At 43.9% G+C, this 19186-nt stretch overlaps 1 protein-coding gene and 1 non-coding gene across 3 annotated transcripts in view; one reads left to right on the forward strand and one right to left on the reverse strand.

The window, feature by feature from the left end:
* The window catches only part of SLC39A4 (solute carrier family 39 member 4), a 35739-nt gene that overhangs the window by 3098 nt on the left and 13455 nt on the right, over positions 1–19186 (reverse strand). The window contains exons 2-11 of one of the 2 annotated variants that reach the window (XM_089518137.1): positions 15851–16138; positions 11839–12043; positions 11214–11743; positions 9436–9607; positions 7667–7839; positions 7016–7180; positions 6246–6359; positions 5597–5654; positions 2148–2300; positions 324–511 (exon numbers count right to left, since the gene is read on the reverse strand). In XM_089518137.1, coding sequence (XP_089374263.1) covers positions 324–511; positions 2148–2300; positions 5597–5654; positions 6246–6359; positions 7016–7180; positions 7667–7839; positions 9436–9607; positions 11214–11743; positions 11839–12043; positions 15851–16138 — 2046 coding nt within the window. Of the gene's footprint in view, positions 1–323; positions 512–2147; positions 2301–5596; positions 5789–6245; positions 6360–7015; positions 7181–7666; positions 7840–9435; positions 9608–11213; positions 11744–11838; positions 12044–15850; positions 16139–19186 lie in introns of those variants that run through there. The other variant, XM_089518138.1, reaches the window with a different exon arrangement.
* Positions 4195–4267, forward strand: TRNAR-CCG (transfer RNA arginine (anticodon CCG)). The gene has a single exon. It is a non-coding gene; the product is annotated as a tRNA-Arg (tRNA).

Consider the following 19186-nt stretch of genomic DNA (forward strand, 5'->3'; position numbering starts at 1 on the left):
ACATGGCAGGAATGGAGAAAGACCCCTGCCATGCTTGGATTGGGTGATCCAGGCATGGCAGGGATCCGGAGGGTACCTGTGGGGGTCTTTCTCCTCCCTGCCATGCCTGGATCACCCAACCCAGGCACTGGAGGGGAGCTAGAAGGAGCCACTGGAGCGCTCTCCTGACCCCTCCGATGCCTGGATCAACTGTTCCAGGCATGCAAGGGGTCAGGAGAGACCTCACGAATAATCAGATTCACGTATTCCAAGTTCGTTAATTAGGAGGGACAGCTGAAAAGTAGGGGCTTCCAGTACAATTCTGCCTGTCCTCCATGACTCACCATATCGCACAGGGCCACGTAGAGGAAGAGTCCGGTGGCCACGGTGAAGATCCACGCCTCAAATTCTTCCCCGGTGCTGACGGAGAGGGCGATGTAAAGGCCGATGAAGGCCGTGAGGGCGCTCACAAAGTTCAGGAACAAAGCCCGCTTGACGCTCAGGCCGGCATGAAGCAGAGCAGCAAAGTCCCCTGGAAAGAGACAAGAAGAGCAAAATAAGGGATGTGGGGTTCAGTGGTCAGGCCTTGTCCTTCCACCACACATACACAACATCCCACACAAGAGCAGAAGAATTGCTGATTCACTGGATTTGAGCAAAGCCCTAACTCAGGGGTGGGAATCGTGCAACTATCCAAATATTTTGCGGCTGCAACTCCCAGTAGCCCTGTATGCTAGCACCATCCATGGTTCACCCCAATGCAGTGAGATCTGGAGGACCAAAGGATTCCCATCTATGAAGTAAACTAGCATCTTTCCCCTCCATAAGGGCCAATGAGCTGCCTCATGAAAACCCAGAAGCAAGGCAATGGTTCATTAGGACCTTCCCCGAAACTAATAATTAGAGGGAGACCCTGGACTAATTACGAATCAGCCCAGGCACAGCTGTCTCAGGCGGCAGAGGTTGAGGAGAAGGAGAGGAAAAGCAGCAGGGAAGTGCAGGAAGACAAGCCCACCCTGCCTCCAAGTACATTGGAAAATGTACTTCTTGGATTACAATCCCCAGAATCCCCAGCAGTCATGCTTACTTGGGGATTGGGGGACATGTAGTCCCCAAAAAGTACCATGTATATTCGACTATAAGTTGACCTCATATATAAGTCAAGGGCAAATTTGGGGGCCAAAATTATGGATTTTGCTATGACCCCATAGATAAATTGACGGTAAAATTTAGGGGCATAGAGCAAAGGATTTAAAGGATGAAGCAAAGAAAACAATGTCATAGAACTTACAAAATTCCAGCAGACATAACTCTTCGTTATTACTCTTAAGACTAGACTGATGAGAGAGTAGAGGGGGTCGGTGCTTCACATGTTATACTCTTGCTTTTCACCAGGAGATAGTTCCTTCTTTTAAATAAGAGTTAAGAGACAGTACATAAATTGACCCATGGATAAGTCGACTTTTTTTTGGTCAACTTTTGACCTAAATTTCTAGGCTTATACATGAGTATATAAAATCTTTACACAACAATACAATACAATAAATTACAGCATTTACAGTATTACATTTGTTATGACTACAGGTCCTGGAATCCTCCACTGAGTGTGGATTGTGGGAGCTGCCATCCAAAAAGCACCTTTTCAAACATAACTAAGGTACAGGCAGAGCTGTGAAGAAATTACTGTATATACTCTTGTATAAGTCTGGAAATTTTAGTCAAAAAATTGACCCCAAAAAGCTGGGTCAACGTATCCATGGGTCAATGTAAGTACTGTATTTTAACTCTTTCCTATCTCTGAGTAGAGTGGTAAATTAGTCCATCCCAGGAGCAACCAAAAGAAGCACCAACCCCACCTACTCTTTCCACTTGCTGCTTCTGGCCTTTTTGAATGCTTGGGTGGAAAAATGGCAGTGGTGGCACCTCTTTGGTGCTTCCTCCCAAAGGAGTGCTGAGATGAATCAGGATTAGAAGCATCTGAATAAGACATTTATGTATGAAGACAGTAAACTTCATCCTTTGCATCCTTTGCTACATGCCCCTACATTTTATCCTCAATGTATTGTATCAAAATCCATAATTTTGGCCCCAAAGCTTGCCCTCGACTTCTACATGAGGTCAATTTATAGTCGAGTATTGTATATATGGTAAATACCCGCAGGCCTCACCTAGCTCATGGGGCAACTCATGGCACAAGACTGCCAGTGAGGTGGCCAGCCCCGTTTTCCAGGAGGAAGAGAAGGCGGCCCCAATGGCCAGTCCGTCGGCAAAGTTGTGGATGGCGTCTCCAATGGTGATCATGTATGGCAGCATCCGGAGTTCTGTAGAGAGACAAAGGAAAGAAGGTACAAATAGCAAAGAATCCATCCATGACATGGTATTTCCAGTTTCTATGCATGGACCATGAAGAAAGATGACAGAGTAGAAGGAATAAATAAAATAATAAATAAGGCTTTTATTTTTATCCCACTTTTCTGTGACAAGACAATCAAAGCGGCTCACAACACATTAAAATCCACATTCACAACATTGTGTCCCAAATCCTCCCTCTTAAAACAGGATTAAACATGTTACAATTGAAATATCTATTAAAACAGAATTTTAAAAAATATATATAACGAGGACAGAGCGGTGGGCTAATACATGATGTGAGGGGCAGTCATTCTGTGTCCGGGCACTTTTTATTCAGGAAAGGCCTGTCGGAAGGAAAACATCAGCTCATTGGTGCTGGAGTTCTATGGACACCATGCATGGATCACCCAAAAGGAAAGTACGGCCAGCCCTCCTTATCCACAGATTTTTTTATCCACAAACTCAAGCATCCACGTTTTGAAAATATTCCAAAAAAGGATAAATCCCAAATAGGCAAACCTTGATTTTGCTATTTTATATAAGGGACATCATTTTGCTATGCCATTGTATTGAATGGGAGTTGAGCATCCACAGATTTTGTTATCCGTGGGGGATCCTGGAACCAAACCCTGGTAGATAACAAGGACCCACTGTAAATGGGTCAAAGAGCAAACCAAGCCTGAACTTCCCTTAGAAGTCAAAATGACTAAACTGAGGCCGTCATGCTTTGGACACATCATGAGATGAAATAACTCATTGGAAATGACGATGATGCTGGGGAAAGTGGCAGGGGCATCATTGGGTTTGGTGTCACATGGCGGAGGTGTCCAGAAAGGCCTGTCTGGGGATGGCGGTGGTCAATTGCTCCGTCTGTCCGTCCGTCCGTCCTTCCTTCCTTCCTTCTTTCCCTCCCTCCCTCTTGCTGCCTCACTCACCCACCTGCTGCCCAGCCAGACCTGGAAAGGGCTTCTGGGGATTGGCAGTGGTAGTGAATTCCCTCCCTTCCCTCTTGCGGTCTTACTTGCTTGCCCACTGCCTGCCACCTGACCAGACCTGGAAACCAATTCAGACCACTCTGTAGCATTCAGGAGAATAGAGGCAGCTCCATTTTATCCCGAAACAATGGCAGGTGTGAATAACAAAGGAGTTACAATGACTCGAAGAGATTTGCAAACCATAAACAAAATGGGAACAACAAACCTGATATGCATCAGTGCAGCAATCCACACCCCTTTGGGACAAAAAAATGAATGTGAATAACCCCCAGGATAATCGATATCGGGTTTCCCCCAAGTTTTTAAAAAAGATCTGCATCATTGGTAGTGTGTATAACTGATGTGCATAGACCTGGACAGACCTGGGACAAAATGCTGCATACTAAAAAAGGGGTTCCGAATGCATTCACACCACCGACTCCATCTTTATTCGAATGCTTGCACATGGAAGCAACTGAACTTGCAGTGATGCACACTGATGTGGTTCCATAGTGTTAATAACAAACCCGGAATGCATGAGTGAGATTATTTTCATCACTGCTCTAAAAATGTGTGAATGACCCCACAGATGTGCAGGATTGTTAATGACCCAGGATTTTGAAGGTCTCTTATTCACAAGATGGCATAAGTCAAAGCTGAATTGACAGCAGATAGTAACAAGCCATTCTTTCCTTTCCTGCATCCTTGCTAGATGTTATCCCTGTAGCATGGAGGAAATGCCATGCTAAGCTGCTTCTGGAAAGCAGAGGGCAGGGATGGATAATTCCTGCGCTGTCAGCGAACCTCCCCAAAGGCTTTCAATGCGGGGAATTCAGTCGGTAACACAATACACCTTTTGTTCTGTACACTAGTGGGGCTTCCCGGCAATGGCCCAGTGGCCTAATGGATAAGGCATCAGCCTCCGGAGCTGGGGATTGTGGGTTCAAGTCCCACCTGGGTCGAGGCACCTCCTTTTCTTTTTATGCCGCGCTCTCTTTTTGAAAAATTGCCCCACAGCAGGCAGCAAATTTACAACCAGGAAAAGGAAAAGAGGCTCAGATTTAGAAAACGGATGGATCACAGACTGGTGATAAGAAAATAAGGATAATTTCTCTAGGAAAGTTTGGCAGGCACAGAATATCTGGCAGAATTCAATAGAATATATGGGGCTTAATGACAATTCTCAGGTGTGATGAAAACAAGCAAACTTCCCACCGAATGGGAAGGAAATCTCAGCTGGAGATTGTTGATGAGATGCCAGGATCTTGGACGGAGCATGCAAAAATTACTTTTCGGACTACAGAATCCTCAGTCAGCAGGGATTTGGGGAATGGTAGTCCCTGAAATATGTTTTCTATACTCTGACATAGGACCTGTCAGGGATGCTTTGATTGTGATTTCCTGCATGGCAGAAGGGGTTAGACTGGATGGCCCTTGTGGGCCTCATTCCCACTTACAAATAAATCGGTTTGCGATCCAAATGGATGGATTGATTCGACAGTGGAGCACTGTTCACACTACGTTTGCCCCAATTGCATTTTTTCCCTGTAAAATAACCCACTTGTGGTTCACATTCACGAATGAATTGATTCAAAATGGACCCGCTCCAGCCGGCCAAAGGGCAAATTTAAATTAATTCCAATCCACATCTGGTTCACACTTGCGCAGAATCGATTTATCCAAAAAGATGAAGAGAGGAAATGTCAAATGCAATCAGGGAAGGAGGTTTAATTGGCAAAACAACAACAAAACCCTGTGTTTTACTCCCCAGGAGTTATTTCATCAAAACAGTTTCTTGATGCTAAAAGCCTCAAGGACGATTAGTGTGGCTCCTCTGAATAAATGCCTGGAAGAGGTAATGGGCTGGATGAGGAAAAACAAGCTGAACTGGATCCAAATTGATCGAGACAAGACGGTTGTGTGTGTGTGTGTGTGGGGGGGGTCTTGGGCTATGTGGCCGAAACTGTTCCAGGCATGGGAGGGGTCTGGAGAGACCTTGCGAATAACCAAATTCGTGAATTCAAAGTTCGCAAATTAGGAGGGATGACTGTATGTATTAATTTAAACTATAGAATGGTGTAGGGCAATTAAATGTGTGTGTTAATCTTTTTAATGTTTTGAAACCAAGTAAAAATGTATTTAAATGGTTTTATGTGTTTAGTTGTATATTAGATTTGCATCTATGTTTTACCCCACCTTGAGCTTTGGGGAGAGGCAGGTAAGAAATTATTATTAGTAGTAGTATTAGTATTATGGGAGTGTAGCAGCTGGAGGAGGATGGGTCTCCTTACCCCGGCTATGCTCCTTCTTCTGGTGGTGCCTGAAACTGTCCTCCTCCTCCGCAGCCACCTGTGCAAAAGGAGAGGCAGACAGAAAGGGAAGGTGAGTGGCTTGTCACAGGAGGCAAAAAGGTGAACCTGCCTTTCCAAGCTCAGCCTCATCTCAGGCGGGTGCAAAAGCTCAGGGTCCTTTCCATGGTGAGGCTATGGGGAGAAGGGGGCAAAATTAGGGCATTGTCCCCCACTATTAGTATTTTTACTTATAAGTATTCCCCAAATTTCTAACATTGCAGAGAGCAAGGCACTGAAAATTGTTCACATCTAGAACTCATATTTGCTCTATTTGCATTCTCAGAGTCCCTCTGACTGTCCTTTTTCTTTGCATATTCAGATTGCCTCTCCCTTATCCGGAATTTCAAAATCCCAAATACTCCAGACTTTTTCAGGGGTGACTGAGATAGTGACATTTTTGCTTTCTGGTGCTTCAGTGTAGCAATAGCAATAGCATTTATATTTCCTAATGGCACCAGATCCTGTCTGATCTTGGAAGCTAAGCAGGGTCAGCCCTGGTTAGTACTTGGTTGGGAGACCACCAACGAATCCCAGGTGCTGAAGGCTGTATTTCAGGGGAACATCTCTGCCATTAGGACAGGCAAATTACCAAGTCAGCATTAGAGGCTCCTTTCTCCAGCTTCCTCCTCTTCATCTCATCCTGGTACAACTGCAGAGACAGTCCGTGGTCACACTGGTGGCCCTTGCTGGACTCTGATGATTCCTATGGAGAGAGAATAGAATCACAGAATCATAGAGTTGAAGCATGGCACTTATCTCTTTTTAGGAATTCACTCTCCTTCAAACAGATGCAAAGAATTAAACTCTGTTGGAAAGAGGCCCAGGACTGAACAGAAGCACAAGGTTTGGCCCGACTGTCCGTTCCCATCCCAGCTTAGCCTCAGGACACAGATGGGAATTGCTCAGGACCTTCAGATGATGTTGGGTTGCAATTCCCAGCATCCTTAGCTGGCACAGTCAATGGTGAGGAAAGTTGGGTGTCGTAGTGCAACATCTGGAGAGCAACATGATTCCCATCCTTAAGTGAAGTCGAAGGCTTTCATAGCTGGCATCCAAAGTTTTTTGTGGGTTTTTCGGGCTATGTGGCCATGTTCTAGAAGAGTTTCTTCCTGAGGTTTCGCCAGCATCTGTGGCTGGCATCTTCAGAGAATGCTTACCTGGAGAACACACACACACACACACACACACACACACACACTGCATTCTCTGAAAATGCCAGCCACAGATGCTGGCGAAACCTCAGGAAGAAACTCTTCTAGAACATGGCCACATAGCTCGAAAAACCCACAAAAAATCCCATCCTTGACTTATAAAGTACCAAACCAGCTCCCTCAGACTGCAAAGAAACAGGCAACTCACCTCGCAGTGGGAATGTCCCAGGAGGATGAAGAACTTCTCCAAAAGGAAGAAGAGGTAGAGGCCCCCCAGGACGGCCAGGAGCTTCCAGAGAGTGTCATGGCCCTCGGCTCCGTGGTGGTCATGCGCATGGCCATCGCCGTGGGAGTGGGAATGCAAGCCCAAGAACTGCAATGAAACAGTGGGGAGGTGGCTCGATTGGGGTCCCAAAACAATAAGGAGACCACTTTGGAAGGTCATGGAGAAGAACACAGATTTCTCCGGAGTCTATCAGACAAGGGAAATTGGAAGTATAATCCAATGGCAATCTGATCGCAATCATGGGGTTTTACTTTATTGCATGATAGACTACCACACACATTTTCAGGCAATGGGAAGTCAGTTCGAATGCAATTCAAATTCACGTACATTCGCTGAACTAGCGAATTCACGTAAATGCGTTCTGGCCCCACTTTCTTTTCATTCGAAATTAAGAGAAATTCCTCCCATGTGATAAACTCCTCTGATGCCCATGTATTATTTCACTGTCCCTTCTACCGTGATCCCTGTAAAGATCTGATTACTGCTAGTCCAATTCTGGATCAGCCCAGCACACAAAGACCCCTCCAAACTACATGTCCCTCTTCAAGCATCCTTATGCCGACCCACACTGACCGTGGGGATGAGGTGCAGCATGGCGTCCCCAGTCAGCGACCCCACAGCCAGGCTGACAAAGAGCTGGATCACATACTGGTAGGCGCTGATGCAGGCTGTGCACAGGAGGACCACGATGCCAAAGAGGGCACACAGGCAGATCACCAGAGTGGCCAGAGAGCCATAGATGTACTCTGGGAAGGCAAGGAACAACACAAAGAAAGAGGAGTCAAAACATTGCTAGACAGGGAGGCAAAGAAGCGGATTACCCACTCCAAACACCATGGATGAGAACACCGGCCCTGACGGGCGTCAATATGGGAGTGCGGAGAGTGAGGGATACACCAGGTGACACCTCAGGTGGGGTGGGACGGTCACTCTCGTCCATCCCAAAGGCATCTCTGCTGTCCATCAGCTGTGGCCACTGGTGGAGGTGAGGTTCTGCTGCTGGCTAGCAGCTCCTTTTGGGTCTTGTGGAAACCCACTGGGAGCCACTGGGGGGTGAACGCTGTTAAGGTTCTGCCTTCTTAGTCTGGCAGGGCTCTTGGCAAACACTTGACCCAATCTGGAAGGAGCCGATCCACATTGGCCACTGGTGAGAAAGGGTTGATTCCAGGTCTGGCAGAGATGCTGGTGAGTACTTGCCCAGACCCAGAAGGGGCTGTCGGGACTTGGGTGGCAGCAGAAGCCCACTCCCATGAGCAGCAGCTTGTGGGAAGGGGTTGCCTTTGGGGTGTCAGATGGTGGCTGGCCGGGCAGAAAAACTTGCCTACCTTTCCTGCTTGGCCAACAGCCCCTCCAGACCCTAAGACAATCCGATCATGGGGTTTTCTTGACAAGATTTGTTCAGAATGGCTTTTGCAGGAACAGTCCCAATTCTCTGCTGTCCCACATTCTCAGCTGCTTTTAAAATGTCCTGATTTCCCTCTCCTCCTCCCACTTTCCCCTCATCTTGCTGAAAATTGAATTCAAAGCACAGTTTTGAATTCAAAGCACAGCAAACCGAGTTCAGCGTTCAAAAGTACTTTACACTCAATTACAGGGGCATCTACACTGTAGAAAGAATGCAGTTTGACACCACTTTAAGCGTTGCAGCTCCATAATATGGTATCCCAGGATCTGTAGTTTTACAAGTATTTAAGGCTTCTCTGCTAAAAAGTCCTGGTGCCTCACAAAACTACATATCTTAGGATTCCGTAGGATGTAGCTGTGGCGGTTACAGTGGTGTCAAACTGCATTCTTTCTACAGTGTAGATGCACCCTCAGAACTTGCGTGTTCCTCCTCATTAATAACTTTTGCCATCTTGACTGCACCTTGAGGCTGCCTGGCTAAATGCATCCTGGTTTGTATCTCTGAAAGGTTGGAGGGGATGGGTATGCCATGATTTGAGTGCCACCACCAAGAAGGCTCCTCCCTCACCTGCCAGCCATTTCAACCAGGTAGAATTACTCCAGGGAGATACCCAACACAGATATTAAATAGTTTTTTGTGGGTTTTTTGGACTATGTGGCCATGTTCTATAAGAGTTTATTCCTGACGTTTCACCAGCATCTGTGGCTGGCATCTTCAGAGGAAGATGCCTGCCACAAATGCTGGCGAAACATCAGGAATAAACTCTTCTATAACATGGTCACATAGCCTGAAAAACCCACAAAAAACGATGGATGCCGGCCATGAAAGCCTTCGACTTCACACAGAAGTTAAATTTTGAACAAGTTGGAGGAACCAGTGACCCTTTTGCTAATCATCTTGGAGACACATGAAGGGGTCTTTGTGAGGATGGTCTTACTCTCTGCTGTGGTGAGACGGCCGTCAAGAGGAGCGCTCCGGGAGATGGAGCAGGCCTGGCTGAGCCTCATCTGCACCAAAGCTGGGCTCAGACGCGTGAAATCAGGAGGGGAGATCCCTACTCCAGCATCGATCCCATAAATCTCCAAAAGATCATCAGGGCTGAGGCACACCTGGAATGGAACACAGCCACAAGACAAATGGGAAATACTTTTTAACCTGCCTCTGAAATTATGCCTTTAATATTGATTTGGCCTCTTGGTAAGAGGTTCTTTGGCAGATCTGTCAGCTGCAGTGGCCTTCTCAAGAGCCATCTTGTTTCCAGTTCCTTGCTCTCTGGGAGACCATGACTTGCCCAAGGTCAGTCACTGGGGTTCCATGGCTGAGTGGTGATTTGAACCCTCATCTCCCAGTCCAGTGTACAGCATAACCACTATGCCATGCTGGGTCTCACAACTATTAAAGTTAAGGAACCCTCTCCCATTTTCATTCTTGGCAGCCCTCACATATAGGTTGGAAGCAATCATTTCAAAGTTGCAGAAGTGGAGTGGCATTTTCAGTGCCATGGCTCATGCACTGTGCATTGGATTGCACAGTTGGTTGTGCATTCACCTGCACTATATTGCCATTCAACAGCAGAGTTGTGCAGCACCATCAATGCAAAACTCTGCATGGAAAGATGTATGCATCTCCCTGATGCAAGCCATTGTTTTCTATATGAAATGCAAATCTTTTTGGAGGTAAAAAACAAACCAATATGTATTAAAGGACTGTACTCTTTTGTATTTGAACAGTTTCATTTTAGCAATACTTTCTAAGCTTTGAGGGTACAGGAGGTTCCAGTCAGTTATTCCTCTCTTTTGCAGAACATGGAAGACAAGTAGACCCTTCCAGAGTGATGGAAAACCAGCGGGAATCTCTATTGCAATTGGTACCTAGTGATTCCAATATTATCTTCTATGTTTACTGCAATGTAACAGATGACGGCTTAAATCAGCTATTTAGTGAAGTATACATAATTAAGTATCATCTGCAGGCCCACCCCTACCCTATCCATTTTCACTTGCGAGGTAGGCACTGCTGTCATCGATGGAGGTCTGTTCTCATGTCTATCAGGACACAGCAGACTGATGTTCTCACCCCTTTCCTTCCAGTGATCTCTAGTGAAAGGAGGAATTGCGACAGGGATCCTGCTTCTGATTGTCACCCTGGAGATCCCTGGCAGGAGATGGGAGGAAACATCAGTCTGCTGCATCCTGATCAACAAGAGAATAGGTCTGTTGCTGGTGAAATGTCAGGAATAAACTCTTCTAGAACATGGCCACACAGCCCAAAAAAACCACGAAAAACTAAGAATAGGTCTGTGTTGCTCACAATGTCTGCTGCCTAGTAAAGCAAGTTTAGGGGACTTTTGTATTCCCTACAGTATTGCACATAGGAGAGGTCCTGGTGATGGCCATTAAGCATGCATTAAGCATCAGATCCAGCCATATGCCCCCCAGCTATGCCAGCTTGGCAGGGGCAGTCCAATTCTCTGCATTCCCACTTTCTCAGCTGCTTTGAAAATGTCCTGGTTTCCCTCTCCTCCTCCCAGTTTCCCCTTATCTTGCTCCAATTGCTGCAGACTGAATTCAAAGCACAAATGTAGTGTACACTCCACTCAGAAGACAGAGAGGAGAGGAGGGAATGGGGGTCTGGATATGTAGAGATCATGAATATGAATAACTCTAGGTTATGAATTCATAACCGCAGTTGTGGATTCCTGCCAGTGTCTCTTACCTTGTCCCAAACTTGATGATGGGCATCCTGTTCTCCAGGGCTTCTCCTCCGGCGGACAAAACTGATTCCTGTTTTGTTTACACGGTGCTCTGTTTTGTCATCATGGTGGGGTTCATTTTCATGAAGGTGGTGAGGATCTGTTTCATTGCCATGATCGTGGTCCATCTCATCCCCATGGTGGTGGTGGTCCGTTTCATTGCCGTGACTATGATCATGGTGGTCGGTTTCATGACCATGATGGTGGTCGGTTTCATTGCCGTGACTATGATCATGGTGGTCGGTTTCATTGCCGTGACTGTGATCATGGTGATCTGTTTCACCGCCATGATCATGACCATGGTGGTCTTCATGATCATCATGACTATGCTCTTCTGAATGATCATGTCCAGTTCCTTCATGTGCGTGGTCATGGTGGTCATCATGGCCGTGGCTGTCATGGTCGTGTGCCCCATGATCATGGCCGCTGTGATCATGATGCCCATGCATGGCTACTGAGCCAACCTCCAGTTCCTCCATGAGTTCGGTCAAACCTGTGGCAAACCAAAAGGGGACACTGATCTTAGCCTACATTCTCTGGGTCTCCAGCCTCTCCATCATCGCCTCTCAAAACTCATCATCACTTTACCTGCCAGTGTGAAGTTGTGAGTCCCATTGCTGTAGCGCTGGAAGATGTATTCTACGAAGTAACTCTCAGGAGGAAGGGCACGGAAGCAGCCGCCCTTCAGCGCATGAGAGGCAATGGCCACCAGCACCTGCTCAGATGGATCGGAGGTTATGTGGCTGGAGATCAGTGTGCTGTTCCCTAGGATCTGGGCCACTCCTGCACAAGACTGGAAAGAGAGAAAAGGAGCATGAATAAGAGGCTAGCCGCTACAATATCTCATTCCGACTACTGGATTTCCCCATCCCCATCATTTTATTTAAGATGCTCAAAGCCAGGGCAAAAGAATGGCTAGTGAATGTTATTAATAGGGGAAGTCAACATGAAGAAGGAAAGGAAGCACAGGACCTTGGGTACCTTCCATACTACTCAATTATAGCCTTTTTGTACCACTTTAACTGCCAAAGCTGCATTTTATAGAATCCTGGGATTTGTAATCTGGGGAGGCATAGGGAGACAACTATAAAGACCTTGCAAAACCATAAATCCCATAAACAGGAGTTAAATCAAACTGGTATAACTGCACCGTGTGGAAGAGACCCAAAGATCCATGATCTTAGGCTGCATCTACACTGCAGAATTAGTGCAGTTTGACACTGCTTTAACAGCCATGGCTCCATGCTATGGGATCCCAGGATTTGTAGTTTTGTGAGCTATTTAGCCTTCTCTGTCAGGTGTCCCAAAAAACTACAAATCCCAGGATTCCATAGGACAGGGCCATGACAGTTAAAGTGGTGTCAAATTGCTTTAATTCTGCAGTGTGGCCACAGTCTTAGATTTCCTCCTGGTGGCTTTTGCACTGCGCAGTTATAGCAGTTTGGTCCCACTTTGACAGCATCCCATGGAATCCTGGGATTTGTAGTTTTGTGAGGGATTTAGAATTCTCTGCCACAAAGTTCTAGCCCCATCCAAACTACAAAATCCCAGAGTTCAAGAGGATGGAGCCGTGGCAGTTAAGGTGGCATCAAAGTGCTACAACTGTGCAGTGCGGACATTATAAATCAAGGACGACAACAGCAACCAAGCTAGCATCGTTTTATGCCTTTCTTAACAATAAAATCCAGAAAGTCCATTCTGTTGTATTGAAAGACCAAAACTGTTATTCTTATATTTTAAGAGTGAAAGAAATCACTTGATACCTTACTAGAAAAGATTAGGTGACTTCCAAACATCTTGTGTGTATATATTGTTATTATTTTATTCCATTATATCAATGAGACTCAAGGCAGCTAACAATATCTCTAAAACAATGCAGAATAAAAACTATATGAAAATTGTGATGAAAGTATAAATATATAGTTATTTAAAAATCAATTAAACATTTTAAAAGTTAAAACAATAAGCATTGAAAACACAAAAATCCATTGAAAGATTATATGGACCATAAAAGACAAAATAAAAATGTAAAAGTAGGTAGTTCTGAGCGTATGTAAGAGTTGTACATAGATTTGTATACAGCTATTTGCTACTGACTAGGACTCATTTACCCACATTTTTATCTATCGTTTTGTTTTCATTACATTATTTTTTCATGAGATTACTCCGTTGTAATTGTTTGTTGCTTCACTTTGTTATGCGCTTCAAAGATTAAAGGCTATTACGTTAATATCATGTCATAATATTGGATTCTTTAAAAAAATGTTTGTCTCTAATTGGTATTAATCTAGAAAATGTGCACATAATAATTATTATTTCATTTTGCATTGCTCGGCATTGACATTGTTAATTATTTGTTCTGTCATGGTATATAAATATATCTTTCCATATTTAGACTTCATTTTTTTCCTCGAGAGAGTTCCTGTTTTTTCTTAGGGTTGTATGTTGTGTACAGACTTGACATCACAGTCATGCTTTGTGGAATCTTTTCTCTTTTGAGCAACGCTTAAAGCATGCATGCGCCAGCTCATTTTTGCCTGTCGTTGCTGAAAACAACACATGGTTTGGGTTGTGCAAACTTCATTTATAGCCACTCCCTGTTGCTTCCTCCTTTCCTTCCATCTGGATCTTAAGAGCTGAGATATTTGTCAGCAAAAGAGAATTTTAGTTTAACCCCCGCAATTAAAACTGTGTACCAAAGAAAATCATTCCTTCCTTTTAAGAGTTGGGTGAAAGGCAGAAATTCTACAGATAATGCTTTCCCCATCGGAGGAGTTTATGACGCCGGGGCTAATTTCGGCACTAAAGAGAGATTAAAGCTCATTTAAAGCATCCTGTAAATAAAGTGGAAGTGGCAAGTGATTGTGCAAATGATTATCATACACGCAATTGCGCAAATAAAGTGATATCACTGAAATCCCGAAAGTAAAAAGAGATGCACGTTAATGCTTCTTTGTAACCACTTTAATGGCGGGTTTTGGGCAAACATCCTGTGAAATCGTTTCATGTAATTTTCCCCAAGGATGTTTGTGGGATAAACTCCCGATCTCCTTCGTGTGATAAACTCCTGAGTATCATTATGCCAGAGGATATGTTGAAAGTCAGGTCTTCCGCTGCAGCAAAGACTACGGTATTATTGAATTTGGCCGTTGGCTCTTAAAAAGTTAGGGATGCCTGGTCCAGCTGGTGGTCTTTTAAGCAGTTTCTCTGCTTTTAATACTATTTTTAAGAGAGAGGTTTAGTCTGGTTTTAATGGATGTTTAGTTTTTGCAAAACATTTTTGAAGTGCTTGTGTCCATTCTGCAGCACATCTTGGGGGCCTTGGTGATAAATAAGTGCCTTAAATACACTTGTCCATCCATATCCACAAATTCTTCATCCACAGATTCAACTATCCATGGCTTGAATATATGTATTTTCCCAGGCTCTACTTTATACATATATGTATATAATATTATATACCGTATTTTCCGGCGTATAAGATGACCCCCAACTTTTTAAATAAAAATCTAGGGTTTCGCCTATACTCACCGTATAAGGCTGCTCTCCTCCTGAGTAGCGCGGCAACCAGCCGTGCACATGCACGCCGGCTTCAAGGGCCTCCAAAGGCCCCTTATAAGCCAGCATGAGGCTGCCGGCTTCCCAGGCCTCCAGAGGCCTGAGAGGCCAGCGGCCCCAAGAACACGCACGCCTGCCTGGCCGCGGGGCTGCCGGGCTCAACCCAGCGTAAAAGGTGACCCCCGACTTTTGACCCAATTTTATTGGGTCAAAATGTCACCTTGTACGCCGGAAAATATGGTATATATGGAATGGAAACTCAACCTGTATTTTTCCAGGCTCTACTTTATATATATTAGAACCTGGAAAAAATACAGGTTGACTTTCCATTATCCAAAATGTTTGAGACAAAAATGTTTTGGATTTTGGATTTTTCTGGATTCTGGAAAACCTATATTTGCATATATAGGCTGAGTATATCCTAAATGCTTGCGGCCAGCGGCGGTTTAGATTTTTATTTATTTATACAGATTTTGGAATACCTGTGTTGGCAAATACAGACACAATGACAACTTGGAGAGGGAGGGGAGCCAAGTCTAACACCCAATTCATTTATGTTTCATAGGCATTATACACCTAGCCTGAAGGTAACTGTATACACTATATTGTTTAAAATAACGGTGTGCATGAAACAAAAGTTATGTAAAGTTAACAGATGAAGAAAAATGCAAAGTATTTGATATTAAGACGGGTAATTGTAAATGTTAGTCTAAGAGTGGTGCTTAAAGGAAAATAATTATCTCTCTCAGTGAGTGAGAAACTAAAGCATCGCTATCTCAGCCGCTCATTGAAAGAGTTTTGTTTTGGGGAGTATTTTGGATTTTTGAATTCTGAATCAGGGAGACTTAAATGAGAAATAAATGACAAGTTGTCATTGAAGATGACAAATAAAACCACAATTCCTAAGGCGATGTTGGTTCTGGGAGCCACAGTCCAAAGAAAGTAGACTTTCCAAGCTGTGAATCAGGGTCATGCCTGGAAGTGGGATATGCCACAAGGCAATATCTTCCCTTGCAGTACCAACATCCGCTGTCTTCCTTACCTCCTTTTCTCTGTCACTGCCTTTGATATTTTCTTGGATGGTCCCCATCAGCTCGGCCACTTTCTCCTGCGTGGGTCTTCCCATAGGATTTCCTTGGGAGAATCTGGTCTGAAAATTGTGGACCTCATCGACCCAATGGGTCCCCGTCACCGCCTGGCAGGCTGCCGCTGGATCGGAGAAATAAAATACGAGAGCAGCCGAAAATGGCACGATCTCTGAAGAGGTGAGATTGGCATCGCTGGATGTTTTCTTCTCTGTGAGCGCAAAGATGTCTGGAGCAGTGATGCACTGGAAAAGGAAAAAAGAGAGAACCGAGTTACGTTATGTGATGAGGAGTTCTGCGTAGCTCAAAAATTTGCATGCTTTTAACATTTTGTGCCTCCGGTTATTTGGAGATTAAACTGAAACCAATCCCCCGATATTAGTGCGCAGCATAACAACGCATTTGTTGAGAAATGAATGAGGATTAAACGAGGAGAGTGTAAGATAGTTAAAGACTTTAGAGTTTATCACACTAGCGAGATCCCACGGGCAAATGGGATTTAAACGCAATTTGACGCAAAGAAAACCTGGAAATGCCTGAAGTTTATCACATGATGTTGCAGTTAACGTGAAATAACGCCAAGTTAAACCGCAGTTAAAGCAGAGAAAAATGGCAGCTTTTTAGCTTTAGAACATCCCGAAAGTAAAAAGCTGCCGCTTTTCTCCACTTTAGCTGCGGTTTAACATCACTTTATTTCGTTTTAGAAGCAATTTGGTGTGATAAACTCCTCGTATTTGCAAGTTTTGTTTAAAGTCAAATGTACTTTAAATCGCATTTAACTCCCGTTTTCCTGCAAGATCTTGCTAGTGTGATAAACTCCAGAGAACAGAAGGAGGAGTGAAGAAAGGAAGAGTGGTGAAAGAAAGAGAGAGTAAAGAAAGGACCAAAAAGAGAGAGATAAGGAGAGAAAAGAGGGGATGAGGAAAGCATGAAATAACTAGTGGAAAAAAGGAAGAGTAGATGAAGAATTGAAGAATAACTTGATTGTTATTCCAGGTGTATTTTTTTATTTGTGGCCTGCTATATTTTATTATTTAATGTTAATATGTATTAATGTATTTTATGTTAAATTGTTTTTATAGAATATACACTTTAGGCAGGCTCATGTTATTTTATTTCATTCTGTTTTTAACTGTATGTACAGCACTGTGTAAACTTACAGTGCTCTATAAATAAAGCTTAATAAGAATAGTTATAAGAAGAGAAATATTGCTTATCTGTTATACTCATGGTGAAGGATGGTAAGGTATGGGAGATTGATAAATGTCAGTTAAGTATGTATTCTTTCATTTATACATCGGTGTTCTCCCCCCCCCCCTTTGTTTGTTTGCTTGCCTTGTAAAATTGTAAATTTACAGCGCTTTATAAATAAAGGTTAATAGTAATAATAATAATAATAATTGTAGTATTTTTATTGTTTGGTTTTTTTTAAATTGTGGTGCGATGCTTATTGTTTGATATGGATATATATGTTCAATAAATACAGAGAGAGAAATTGCTTGAGACGCAGCCAGACCGAGCGACCCTTGATCATGCTTCTTCCTCCTTTCCTGGGTCTGTTGCAAATTGCATCATTGGGTCACATCACATTTTAGGAAGTGATAATGTCATTCTTAGAGTAAATCTTGTGGTAAGCGCATGTCACCAGGAGGGAAATGACTGAGAGATACACATGACTGAATCCTGCTTCGCAAGAAAAAGGGAATTATGTATTCCATATCTTTAAATGGAGCTTGGAATTCATTTTTGCCAATATATTTGTTCCTGTTGCTCATTACAGCATCTGAGAAGTGCTCAATTGCTCCAGTGTTGGAGATGTAACATGGCATAGTGGTTTGAGCATTGGACTACAGCTCTGAAGACCAGGGTTCAAATCCCTGCTCTGTTGCGGAAGCCCACTGGGTGATTTTAGGCAAGTCACACTCTCTCAGCCTCAGGAGGAGGCAATGGCAAGCCTTCTCTGGGCTGCTTTCCCACTTACAAATAAATTGCTTTGTGCTCTGAACCAATTGACCAGTTTAGCCGCGGAGCATGGTTCACACTACATTTTCCCCGATCACATTTTCTTGCTGCAAAATAAACTAAAATAACCCACTTGTGGTTCACATTGACGAATGAATCAATTCAAAATGGACCCACTCCAGCTGGTCAAAGGGCAAATTTAAATCGATTTCAATCCACATCTGGCTCACACTTGCACAGAACTGATTTATCCAAAAAGACATGGAAAATCGTTGTCAAAAAGATGTGGGTTAAATGGGTCTAGTGCATGCCCCCCTCTCTCCAAATTGCTTCATCGACCCAGTTAAAGTGTGAACCATGGTCATTTAAACCAGTTCAAACCAATTTGCAATCCGGTTTAAAAGGTAGTGTGAATGAGGCCCTGGACAACTCTTGCCAAGAAACCCCAGGATAGGTTTGGCTTAAGGCAGTGGTCCCAAAACTTTGTATCTCCAGATGTTTTCAACTTCAATTCTTGGATGTCAGAGCCAGTTTTGGCAACAGTCGGGAATTCTGGAACTATGGTCCAAAACATCTGGAGGACCAAAGTTTGGGAACCACTGCCTTAGAGTGATCATAAGTCAGAAACAACTGGAAGGCACATAGCAACAACTCCTTGTGTCTGTTATTACCCAGTTAAAGTCGGCAGCCCTCAGTATCCATGGATTTTTTATACACGGATTCAAACATTCACAACTTGAAAATACTCAAAAAATGTATAAATGCCAAAAAGCTAACCTTGATTTTGCCATTTGATATCAGGGACACCATTTTGCCATGCCATTGTATTTAATGGGACTTGAGCATCCCTGGATTTTGTTATCTGCAGGGGATCCTGGAACCAAAACCCAGCGGATAACAAGGACCCTCTCTATTTACTTTTCTATTAATTCTCATTACTTTAAAAAAACCTTAAAATTCATAAGAGCATAGCATAAACCGGGATAGTTTTGCACAATAATGTCCACTGACCGGGTTGACGGGTGACATGTTCTGGCTGATTTCAGTTCGGAGACACAAGCTCCAGCCGTTCAGAAAGCTTTATTCAGAAAACTAAAGTAGTTCACAGCATGACATGTGTTTTGCTTAAGGATGTGCTGCTTTTGCAGCTGGGATGCTGCTAGTATATTTGTGGAGAGCTTGGAGGAAGTTTTTGTGGACAGATTTAAATGGAGGGGCTTTGCCTTTGCCATCCTCTGAGGCTGAGAGAGTGGGGCTTGCCCAAAGTCACCCTGTGGTTTTCCATGGCTGGGTGAGGATTTGAACCATGGTCTCCAGGGTCATAGTCCAAT

This window comes from Sceloporus occidentalis, unplaced genomic scaffold (assembly GCF_023333645.1).
Source record: "Sceloporus occidentalis isolate IW3139 unplaced genomic scaffold, rSceOcc1.0.p SCAF_3, whole genome shotgun sequence".
Lineage (NCBI taxonomy): Eukaryota > Metazoa > Chordata > Lepidosauria > Squamata > Phrynosomatidae > Sceloporus > Sceloporus occidentalis.